The sequence below is a fragment of the Thunnus thynnus genome, chromosome 21, assembly GCF_963924715.1.
Source record: "Thunnus thynnus chromosome 21, fThuThy2.1, whole genome shotgun sequence".
Taxonomy (NCBI): Eukaryota; Metazoa; Chordata; class Actinopteri; order Scombriformes; family Scombridae; genus Thunnus; species Thunnus thynnus.
In genome coordinates, this window is record NC_089537.1 from 22714788 (window position 1) to 22726959 (window position 12172).

The 12172-nt window shown below is 40.7% G+C and overlaps 1 protein-coding gene across 4 annotated transcripts in view; it reads left to right on the forward strand.

Annotated features, from left to right (window-relative positions):
- The window catches only part of sspo (SCO-spondin), a 91446-nt gene that overhangs the window by 37843 nt on the left and 41431 nt on the right, over positions 1 to 12172 (forward strand). For all 4 annotated transcript variants that reach the window (XM_067577444.1, XM_067577446.1, XM_067577445.1 and 1 more), the window contains 22 exons: positions 685 to 789; positions 941 to 1068; positions 1412 to 1532; positions 1697 to 1824; positions 1908 to 2049; positions 2135 to 2305; positions 2440 to 2617; positions 2826 to 2901; positions 5004 to 5025; positions 5414 to 5534; positions 5734 to 5947; positions 6095 to 6236; positions 6346 to 6522; positions 6682 to 6870; positions 6989 to 7099; positions 7200 to 7355; positions 7586 to 7744; positions 7827 to 7991; positions 8093 to 8284; positions 8460 to 8582; positions 9086 to 9215; positions 9507 to 9632. In XM_067577444.1, the coding sequence (XP_067433545.1) occupies positions 685 to 789; positions 941 to 1068; positions 1412 to 1532; positions 1697 to 1824; positions 1908 to 2049; positions 2135 to 2305; positions 2440 to 2617; positions 2826 to 2901; positions 5004 to 5025; positions 5414 to 5534; positions 5734 to 5947; positions 6095 to 6236; positions 6346 to 6522; positions 6682 to 6870; positions 6989 to 7099; positions 7200 to 7355; positions 7586 to 7744; positions 7827 to 7991; positions 8093 to 8284; positions 8460 to 8582; positions 9086 to 9215; positions 9507 to 9632 (3076 nt within the window). The remainder of the gene's footprint in view (positions 1 to 684; positions 790 to 940; positions 1069 to 1411; positions 1533 to 1696; positions 1825 to 1907; positions 2050 to 2134; positions 2306 to 2439; positions 2618 to 2825; positions 2902 to 5003; positions 5026 to 5413; positions 5535 to 5733; positions 5948 to 6094; positions 6237 to 6345; positions 6523 to 6681; positions 6871 to 6988; positions 7100 to 7199; positions 7356 to 7585; positions 7745 to 7826; positions 7992 to 8092; positions 8285 to 8459; positions 8583 to 9085; positions 9216 to 9506; positions 9633 to 12172) is intronic.

Consider the following 12172-nt stretch of genomic DNA (forward strand, 5'->3'; position numbering starts at 1 on the left):
ACTGTCAAACGGTAGTTGAAAAGAGATCCAACAATTTATCCAACAGGAACTTAGGAGTCAAGTAGCTCAAACTTCATAGAGATTACACAGGGATAAAGATTGTAAATTACCCCACACGTTATAACTAATATATGTAAAGTTTGTGCTTGTAATTGCTTTTATGTTTTTAGATAATATTTCCTGTATAAACAGAAGCAGTTCACTTTGAAAGGAGTTTAGTCGTATGTGACAAACAGAAATGTGACAGTTAAAACATGTAATGGGAATGAACTGTACTATAACTAACAGAGCTCACATAATAGATAATGATAGATAAATAATTAATAACACTGAACAGGGAGAGTGTAATTTGACTTTAGCTACAGTCGAAAGTATTAATAAAGTATGTTAAATAGTTGTAATTGATTGTAAAAAAAGAAAAGAAAAAAGAAACAGTAGTAGTTAAGTAATTTATTGTCTTGCCTTCTGTTTGTTACTTTTTAGTCCAGCACTTATGGTAATATGTTAATGAAGTTCAAAGAAAAAATGGCCAAATTATAATGTAAATACTGCAATACTTCTGAAAAGCCTGTTTTGTCAGATTCCTTATCCCCCGACACTTCTTGTTCATTGTTGAAAATATGGATTAATTGACATTGTTCTCTTGACATTAATCTTTCTGTTTTACAACACATCTGCATGTAGGAGCCAATGACACCATTCCAGTGACAATCAGCCCTGCCACTGTGACTTCCAAGCCAGGAGAGGGCACTACACCCCTGGTTCCCACATATCCACTTCCTCCTGATGGTTAGTGTCTTTTTCATATGATCAGATGGTCATGTAATGTCAATGATAGAGTTAGAGGATCTCAGCATTTAGGACAGACGTCTATTATGTGATCATCTGAGGTTTCGTCCATCTGTTTTTCACTCTTTGTCATTTTCAATTCAATTTTCAGATGAGTGTTGGTCTCCTCTGGGTGTTCAGTCTCTCCCAGCTTCCAGTTTCAGTGCCTCGTCTCAGCAGACTGGTCACCCCCCTGAGGCAGCTCGTCTTCATGGCTGGGACCCCCATAGGGACCTCCAGGTATATCAGGACCAATTTAGACCAGCGGTTTATACAGTACAACCTGACTTTGTACTGGCACACATGCATCCTGCTGGAATTTACCAGGAATTTTCTAGATTGTTAAGCAAGTTGTTAAATGCCCACCAGCCTCAGGACTGCCGTTCTCATCTGAGCTTTGAAAAAAAGACAAAATAAAAAAGTTTGGTGCCTCAGGTTTTTGCTTAAAAGTATAGTTAGACATTTTGGGAACTATACTGATTTACTTTCTTGCCTAGAGTTTTATTTGTGTTCTACTGTGCTACTTTGCAAGTGTAATATTGTGCAACATGTAACATTAGGTGTGCAAAATGTTTATTTTTAGGGCTGGAGTCCAGAACCAGAGGAGTATAAGGACCTGCCACAGCGGAGCCCTGAGGGACACAGTGGCAACACACAAAGCCCCTACCTACAGATAGACCTACTGAAGCCATACAACATCACTGGTAAACATTTATGCCTGCACATGCAATCGTAGTACAATTCAAATTCTTGATGTAGTGTGATGTGTACTCTTGAATTTTTTCATCAATCCACATATCTTCTCATTTAAATTGTGATTTAATTGTCTTTCTCCCTCTGTTCTTCGTCTTTCTCAATCCTAATCCAGGTGTGCTAACCCAAGGTGGTGGTGTGTTTGGCACTTATGTATCTAGTTTCTACCTCCAGTTCAGCCAGGATGGCAGACAGTGGTACACTTACAAAGAGCTCATTGCTGATGCCCGGCCCAGAGCCAAGGTCTGACACCGAACCAAGTCCAAGCAACTTTTCAGCATTGACTTTAAAGTCTTTAAATCAATCTATTATCGCTGTCCCCCTAGGTTTTCCTTGGTAACCATGATGATCGAGGGGTGGCTGAGAGCAGACTGGACAGGATGGTGTCAGCTCAGTTTTTCCGCTTGTTGCCACATGACTTTCAGAATGGCATCTACCTTCGCCTTGAGATCATGGGCTGTGGAGATGGTTAGTGGATAGTTCATGGCTACTTTGTTGGTGTTATATACATATTTTGTGCACAAATTGGGTTCTAAAATGCTCTCTCCTCCAGGTTATCGCTGGTTGACTACCCCCACTCCTCCCTCCCCAGTCTCCCCAGTAGGAGGCTGCAGAGAGAAGGAGTTCCAGTGTGAGAATGGTCGCTGTGTGCCAGCAGGTCCACTGGGAGTTGTCTGTGATGGGGTCAATGACTGTGGTGATGGATCAGATGAGAAGTACTGCGGTGAGCTTTCCATCCTAACACACCTTTGACTTTTATTAACTTCTTACTTAACTTCTCATGGGTTTTGTAATTCACACAAACCAAAAATGAATATAGAATCATTCTTACTCCTTGTGGTCATTCCTCACATGCAGGTACACAGCCCTCCTCTACAACCACCAGTCCACGCAGCTGCCCTGCTGGTCAGTTCTCCTGCCCTCCACCAGGGGGCTGCATTGAGGCAGGGCAGCGTTGTGATGGGATTCCCCACTGTCCCAGAGGAGAGGATGAAACTGGCTGCCACCCACAGGAAAACATCACCCAGTCAGACAGGTGGAGTGGCGTTATCATTATTTGTTGCAGTATTAATATTAGTAGTTACTTTAATTTTGGTGTTTGATAAATCAAAATTTTGTTTATCCATAAATTGTGCTTATTGCTGATCTATCATCTCTTACATTCTTTTTTGTATATTAAAGTTATAAAATAAGATATTAGCCACTGTATTTACTTCTTGTCATTGTTGTGTGTCAATCTACAGACCATACACACCCACCCCTTCCCCTCTGAGGACTCCATCCAGAGCTGCTGTTACTCATCCTGCAGTAACACCAACGGTAAAGAAACATTTCAGGAAATCATCAGTTCCTCCAAAATCTCCATTTCAGTGTCACTGCTGTTTATACACCGTTTATGAACATTAGGGCACCACCTCCTTTTTGGTTAGGATTTGTTAGTGCCAGGAGGGAGCACTAACCCTTGTTCAGTTTAATCAATGAATCAGTCTCACAATTGTAAGTTCTTGTCCCAAACAGTGACCTCTGTTTACTGCAGCTCAAAGAAACAGCCAAACACTTTTAGGATAAATGAAGACATTTATTAATAGCTTAACGTCTTGAGGATACATGATAAAGCATAGATAATATAATATATACAGATAATATACAGAACATAATAAATAAAAAGAAAGTAAAATAAATACATAAATAAATAAGGCCTAAGAATGATAAAAATTAATAAAGAAAATTATTCAGCAAGAGTGGCTCGAAGTGCGTGACTCGAGGCTTAACGTGTTGTACCGGGAAATGCTAAGGGAAAAGCTCATTCAACTTCTCGAAATAAATTCTTTAATTTTAACGTTATTCGACATCAACCCTTGATCACAAAGCCATGTCATGCCTTACTGTTGAGGTGTGTCGTCTTGGTAGAGGCGTCATCTTGGCAGGTCCAGCGTTGTTTGACGCAGCATCACCAGTGGTGTTGCAGTGAAAGAGCCCGTATCAGCTGTGGGTGGTGGCGCATCTCAGTGGATGCAGAGGCATTGAATGCTGGTAAAGAATCAAGCTGTTTCAGGCTGCTCTGGCAGAGTCTTCAGGCCGGCTTCACTTCTGGGTTGCAGTCTTGCTCTCAGAGAGCAGTTTCAAGTATTCTTCTTTTTCTTCTTCTTTTTCTTTTTCTTCTTCTTCATCTTCTTCTTCTTCTTCTTCTTCTACTTAAAGGGTTTAAGTTGCAGATTCAGGCTTTTGGTTGGCTTGTAGTAACTTAAGTTGAGTGTTGAACAAAGTTTAGTCTGACTACGCTCAAGTCTTCAGCAGCGTCTACTTCAAAATAAAATACTGTAGTTGTTTACGTACGTGTGTTGCAATAAAAGGTTAAATACGGATATATATGGTTGAATAAAAATAAAAGAGACCCCTTAAGAGTTTTCTTGAGTTCTTGGAGGCCAGCTCAAAGAAGTGTGTTCTAAAGGGTTTCACGCCGAATTATTGATGAATATTCACTTTCTTTGTTCTAGAGGCTTTAGGTGTGGCTGGTGCTTTGCAGCCTGCGTCTCCTGAAGTAAAGGAATTTCATGAAATATAATTCTGAGTTTTTACATGCAGAAACTCACACTTCAAGTCACTGTTGCCTATTATTTCACATTAAAGCTGTAAACACATTCTTTTCATTATGTCCAAGCATTCATGATATTTCTGATTAATAACGGTTCTGTCAGCTTGTATATTTGTGAAACCATTCAAAAACAGTTAAACAATTTACATGATTCATGATAAGTCAGTTCTTCTAATAACAAACATTAATCTTCATATTAACACTTCACAATGTTTCAGCATACAACCTTCATTAGTTCAACTTTCTTAAACTATTTACACAACTTAAACTATCTACTAAAATAAAGTTTAATACTATAGTGAAAGGAAATAAAGTCAGGCAACACTTATGTGATTAGATTACTTTCAGAAACATATTTAAATATAAGTTGACATAACTTACTTCATAATATAAAAGCATTCAACATGTCTATTGTTTAACAATAAATGAAACTTTAAACTCAAATCCTTCAAAGAGTATCTTTACATTCCTATAATTTTTGAAACTTCATTCTTTCAACCAAACTACTTGTTGTTTTACTCAGGTCCAAGTGGCCTTTAGGTCTTTGACTCTGTTAAGCATCACTGATCAACCCCCACTAAGAGGGTTACAAAGGTCAGTTCTGCAGAATTTATAAGAGCAGACCCAAGGGTCTCTTATAAATTTTGGAATCCAGGGAGTCTGTCTCTTATTTTCCTTAAGAATCAAAGATTAGTTGACAGAATTAATGAACAAGCCCTTATGTATTCCTGTCAAGAATTAGACAAAATCCAAAGGGCACTAGTGTTAATATAGGTTCATATCATATATATAACATATAACAATTTATTTTCTAATATATTTACAGGATGGAGGCCCAGGACATCGCGGTGAGTGTTAAATACAATTTAGATTTATTTATTTTCCGTGGACTTGAGTTCTTCGTTTTGAAAATCTCAGTTGTTGGCCTTCGGGGCCTGATTGTCACTCACAAAATGCTGCTAATTTTGCAAGTCTTACAGTCATCTCACAGGCTCATGTATGGGTCAGAAGTATGGTGTTCCTTTTGATTAGTTAAACAAGTCAAAATGAATGTGAAAGGAAATGTTCTCATATTGCAAGTCGCAGCTTACTTTTTGCAAATTTGAATAATTTCACATTTTCAAATAAAATGTTAAAATTTTGCTTCAGACCCGATCCTTTAGTGTGTTGTATCTGAGGTGTTCAGAATGCCAAACTGGCTGTGTGAATGGTATCAAGAGTCCTAATATTCTACAGGCATCTGCTCCTCTCCCCTTGGATTGGAGGATGGGAGAATTCGTTACGGTCAGTTGACCTCATCCTCACATCGTGAGAACAACCCTGCTGATGCTGGCCGACTAAACATAATCCCCAACGTGTGAGTGATCTGATCTTTGTATGTTTATCACAACTAAATGGTATTATAGCCTAAACATTTGATGCAGTTTTCTGCATGCATATACTGTAAAAATCTTTTGATATATAGTATTTTGCTGTTAAATTTTTAAAGGAGATAATAAAGGAGATTATAAAGCACTCACAAAAATGATAAAAGATTTCTTCTATGGCACTTGTAGTCAGGTTATGGAGCCAGGATGGAGCCCCTTGCCTAGAGACCCACAGCCATATTTTCAGGTGGACTTCCTGGAGCCCACGTGGGTATCAGGGGTGGTGACCCAGGGCAGTGAACGTATGTGGGGTTACCTCACTAAATTCCGCCTGGCCTTTGCCCTGCACAGCAGCCTCTTCACAGACTATACTGAGAGTGGCAGACATGGTGGCCCTGCAAAGGTATTTGTAGTCAGTTGGACATTTGAAGTCATATTTAACATCAAGTTGTTTCTGTATTTGTATAAATCCTCATACAGTGAAATGTGTTATGAACATGTTGGGGAAAACAAAGCCTCTTTACATGTGGTCTTCTTTTTTGTGGTGTAGGTGTTCGAGGTGCGGATGGTGGGCAGGACCCCTGTGACCCGCTGGCTTGGTCGGCTGGTCAGAGCTCGCTACCTGCGCATCATCCCCGTGGAGTTCAGACACACCTTCTACCTGCGTGTTGAGATCCTCGGCTGCAGAGGAGGTGAGGAATTGAGTCTTTGAATGTTCACTCTTGTTTTCCCGAACTAATGGTTGGCTGTAAAACTGACTTCCCACCACAAATGAAACAACTTTTCCCTCTGCTATTGTAGATGAGCTAGTGACACCCAGCAGTGTGACGACGTCTCCCTCTGATGGTGGGAAAGTGACGGTGCAGCGCTGTAAGCCAGGCCAGTTTGCCTGCCTGTACAGTGAAGAATGTGTCCCTGTCTCTGTGCTTTGTGACGGTCAAGTAGACTGCAAGGACCATTCGGACGAGATCAACTGTGGTGAGAGCTGATGATGTTTGTTCATATACATTTTGCATTCTTGTTCCTCTGAATCATGGCACACCACTCATACCAAATCCCATCCCTCCATGTATGATAAATTGATAAAAAAATGTAAATGTGACAGATTTGTCAAGAAACATACGGTACCTTCTTCAGGTACAGCTCCAACCAGAGGCTCTCCAGGGCTGCAGAACCAGACCAGCTCCACAGGGAGACCAGGTTTCCACAGCACAACAGGTGCCCCAGGCCTCCATACCACCAGGTCCCGAGGTGGTCTTCCTAGTGTGGCTACACCAGGAGTCACAGGTCAACCTGGACTTCAGAAGACTACAACCTCAAGCACTGGTATACATAAGTACAGCAACTGTTTATCAAATGTGTTGTTTTTTGGCAGTAAGGAGTAGATAGCTTTAAATGTTTCAGTAAAACAAACTTGTCGCCTGTCTTTCTCTTAAACAATCAGGTCATTGGACCACCAGACCATCTGTCTATCCAGGGGTCACCACAGGTCAGCCTGGGCTTCATCTCACCACATCACTCCACCCTGGAAGGCCTGGGTTGCAAACCACAAAAGGTGAGAGAGTCTTGCTAGTTTAGCTAGTTAACCAGACAGGACCCATTGTTTAACGCACTTCATACAGAAAAGACAGATTCTAACTTCTATTCATTTACAGCGCCCTGGATCACCTCGACCCCCCATGATGGTGGCCTACCCAGGGTGCTTTGCGTGGAGGGCCAGTTTGCATGCCGGTCATTTGGCTGTGTGGACTCGGCGCAGGTGTGTGACGGCAGGCAGGACTGTTTGGACGGGTCAGATGAAGAAAGCTGTGGTACGCATCAATAACCTGCCAGGGGACAAACCAGTGGAAGCACATGAAATTAGAATTATTTAAATTCTTCACACCACCGATTGATGATATTTGTCCCACAATGGACCCCACACACATGTAAAATATGAAATTAAATGAAAGGTGTTTCAGTGTTCTTTGATGTGTTATTCCTGGAAAAGCCCTATGAAAATGTAATCAAGTTCTGTTATTGTTTTCTCATGTCTACTCAGGCACCACAGCTAGACCAGCGGTGACTCCACAGCGCCCCGTGGTGCCCAGCCCCTGCTCTCCCAAGCAGTTCTCCTGTAACAGCGGGGAGTGTGTTCACCTGGACCGCAGGTGTGACCTGCAGAGGGACTGTGTGGATGGGTCAGATGAGAAAGACTGTGGTAAGATGTATGTTTATCTCAAAATTGGTAATAAGACCAAACAGGGAAATCTTCACGTAATTTTTGCTCCCCTCTCCTCTAGTGGACTGCATCATGTCCTCGTGGACAGCATGGAGTGCGTGCAGTGTGTCCTGTGGTCTGGGCTCCTTGTTCCGACAGAGGGACATCTTGAGGGAGGCTCTGCCTGGAGGGGCCTGTGATGGGGCCCAGTTTGACAGCCGAGCCTGCTTCCCTCGAGCGTGTCCAGGTCTCCTACTGTCATCCTTTAGAATTTGATGCTTCTTTCATAAGTATGATATCCAATATAATGGTAATCTCAACCTCATGCCTACCTGTGTCCTCCTTTAGTTGACGGTCATTGGTCAGAGTGGACAGAGTGGTCAGAGTGTGATGCTGAGTGTGGAGGGGGTGTCAAGCAGAGGAACAGAACCTGCTCTAATCCTCCACCTAAGAACGGTGGGCGAGACTGTGAGGGCATGACCCTGCAGAGCCAGAGCTGCAACAGCCAGCCCTGCACCAAAGACACTGGCACACAGACAGGTGACTCATACTCTGTCAAATACTATTTTCTGCTGTTGGTATTAAAAGTCTTGAAGTATTTTCTTCTATCCTGAGGATAATAGTGTGATACCTTATCACTTTGATTATTGTATTGCTGCATGATTAAATCTGTGAACTTCTTTGAATGAATGACTGTACTCTCTGACTCGTTCAGGTTGTGTTGGCGGCATGGTGCTGGTGACTGAGGCAGACTGTCAGGCTGGGAGAGTCGAGCCCTGTCCTCCTACTTGCTCACATCTCAGCTTGACCAGCAACTGCACTGCAGCATGTGTACCGGGTAGGACACGCAGTGAATGAACACCATACACTATTTGGATCTTTCATTTTCATAATGTTCAGTTGAATTAAAAACACTGGATTTATGGCACTTGAGTGGGAAATACCATGCTCAAAATTTAAATAGTCTTCTAAATGAAGCGAAAGGCTTGTGCTCATTCAGATCCCGTTATTGTTCATAAAAAAGTAAATACATAATAATGCCTCTTTTATATGTTTGTGTAACTTCTGCTGCTATAATAAAATTGTTAGAGGCACTGATAATGTTCTGGAACCTGCCAGTCAACCGATTTATGACTATGATGCAACTAGTCTGTATATACTCCCTGTACACACAGTCTGTACACACACAAATACACTCTGTTAAATCATTCTGTAAAACAAAAAAATGTCATAAACCATCTGCATTGCAGCAATGCCGATGTTTATTTTTGCTAGAGAGATAGTTGCTCATTAACTTTCATCTAAAACACTGATTAAGACATAAATTGTGTCTTTCTCCAGGGTGTCGCTGTCCCAATGGTATGTACCTTCAGGAGGGACGATGTGTGAATGCCAGCCAATGTGTCTGTCATTGGAACGGCCAAACGCTGCGGCCAGGACAGGCAGTCAGCAGGGACCAGTGTACCACATGGTGGGAGACACAGACACATTTATTTTTTACTTTGGATGTGGGCCTGGTTTTCATAACTGATGGCATTTCTAAAATTCAGACTAAAATGAAGTTTCTAAGTAAACCCTCATGACTTCAATTCTGCTGATGTTTGGGTTTAGATTGCAAGTCAAAGTGTTTTTCAAGCACACTTAAATTTGTCCCAGTACTGTATTGAACCACTGGATTCTACTTTATAATGAATGTTGCTATTGAGTTTGTAAATAAGTAAAAAAAAAAAAAAGCATATTTATTTCCCATTTATTTCATCAGTGTGTGCAGAGATGGACAAATCATCTGTGACCCTTCCAGCTGTGTGGCGAGCTGTCAATGGTCAGTCTGGTCGTCATGGTCACCATGTGATGTGACATGTGGAATGGGGCTACAACAACGCTACAGGTGAGCTTATTTAACGTCGTAGATTTCTACAACACCTTATTCTTTGATGGACGGAGCACTTAAACAGTTAACAGAGGCCTCGATGTCCTTGTTGACAATGTTAATGATAAAATATAGCTGCAAGTGGCAATTAGTGGGTTCAAACCTTTTTGTGCTCAACAGAAGATAGCAGCTCAATCAGTCGAAATTAAAGCTGTGAGCAGTAATGAGTGGGTGTCAGGTTTGACAAAGCTGAGTCACTTCAGCTAATTCTGTTTAAAGAAGGAGTGAGACCAATCACACACTTGTTTCATCATCACAAAGCCTGCAGCATTTCAATAATTAAGCGCTCAAACTTCCGCCATTTGTCCCCCCTTTTGAATGTGATAGAAACTCGGTGTGTATGTTCAGGAGGTAGTGCAGGATGTCTTCAGTGAGTTTAATCAATCATTGCTCAAAGGCATCATGAGTTATGAGCAAATATGTGATAGGCTGCGCTCACCAATCAGTATGGCACTTCAGATTTCGGTTTTTACTTGCCCCCAGAGCATGTGCACCAATTTTGATGAAATTCTGTCCACTTGGTTTCCATCTAGCTGATTGGGCTCATATTTCTTGAGAAGCACATGCACATCATTTCCAGTTATTGGGCCAAGTTTCGTGGTTTTCAGTCATTCCGGCTCATGGCAATTTAAGCTGCTGCAGCAGAAAACAAATAATAATAACAACAATAAACCAGCATAAACTCAGTAGGGTTCTACTCCTTCGGGGCTTGAACCCTAATTAAGAATCTCATTAGATACAGTTGCTCCTGCACAAATCACAAAAAGGCAATTAATTCACAAATGACTCTGGGAAACTGCTGCAATTTGTCAGCTGAGAAGAAATTGTTGAAAAGCTGAGAGACAATGGAGGAAAAGCAAACTACATGTTCATTTTGACATTTTTAAAAATCAAGTTATAATCTACAATAAAGCACTCGAAGAGAGACAAGCCCATTTCTTAAAGATTATTTCAGAAAACCAAAATAATCCCAAAGTGCTTATTTCCACAATGGACAGTCTTCTAAATCCATCACCTGCTCTCAGTCTTAATAATAAATCAACTCTTAAATAAAAGAATTTGCATTTAAGAAAATTCCATTTTCTATTACAGCCAGCATTGTAAATACAGACACTCAAACTCCCTGGGATCTCCCTGCCCATGGGCCTCCATCTATTATGGTATCCTTTGATATGATGTCAGAAGATGCCCTCAGTGAAGTAATTAGCAGGATGAAAGTAGCGTAAAAGCAAAATGAAGTATAATAAACTCCTCTCTTAATTTAGGCATCTTCCTCACAGCTTTCAAGACTTAAATGGTAAAACCTCTCCTCAATAAATCCAATCTAGATTACTCGGAGCTAAACAAATACAGACCCATTTCTAATCTACCTCGGTAAACTTTTAGAGAAAATTATTTTAAATCAACTACTTGTTCATCAAACCAACAGCATTTCAGAAAAACTCCAATCTGGTTATTGAGCAAACCACAGCAATGAGACGGCACTGCTGAAAGTTGTAAATGACCTGAAAATTATTGTGAATCCAAACAACGTGGCTGTCCTTCTTCTCTTAGACCTCAGTGCAGCATTCGATACAATCGACCATGAAATTTTAATTGACAGACTTGAGAAATGAGCGGGTCTCTCTGACCGTGTTTTAGCTTGCCAGTCTTATTTAACTGTTTTTTTGATTGTTTTGTGTGTTTTTTGTCAGTCTGGGTGCTTATGTATCAGAGGCTTATGGTATTGAATATGGTATTCCTCAAGGACGCATTCTTGGTCCAATTTTGTTTTCATTATACATACTCCCACCAGGACACATTATTAACCATCACCACATCAATTACCATTTTTAGGCTGACCACTCACAATTTTACATCTCTGTATCGCCAAATGACCCCAATGCACTGCATTCTCTCATTGACATTAATGTTTGGATGGGTAAAAACTTTTTAAAATAAAATGAGGAGAGAACTGAAATTCTTTTAATTGGACCCAAAGCAGCAAGGAAAAAAAACTGCAATCAGTGCTTGGTGGTCTTAGCAAACAGATTAAAACACAAGTCACACACTTTTAGTTCTCATTTTAACAAGGTCATTAGAGCATCCTTTTTTATCTCATAAATATTGCCAGTCAGACCTTTTTTAACTCAGAGTGATGCTGAAATGCTCAGTCACGCTTGTATTTCTAACAGTACAGACTACTGTAATTCCCTTTTTACTGGATTACCTAAAAAGTCTATAAGAAAGCTAGAGCTAGTTCAGAATGCTGTGGCCAGTCTTAACTAAAACAAAGAAAATCAATCACATCGTCCCACTGCTGAAGACACTGCACTGGCTACCTGTATCTTTTAGAATTGATTTTAAAATTCTTTTACTTTTTATAAAGCTTTAAATAACCTTGCTACCCCCTACGTCAGAGATCTTCTTTCATTTTATGTTCCAGCCAGATCATTTAGGTCCTCCACTGCTTCTCTTTTAAATGTTCCTTTTGTGTCCCATAAAACTAGCAGTGAGGC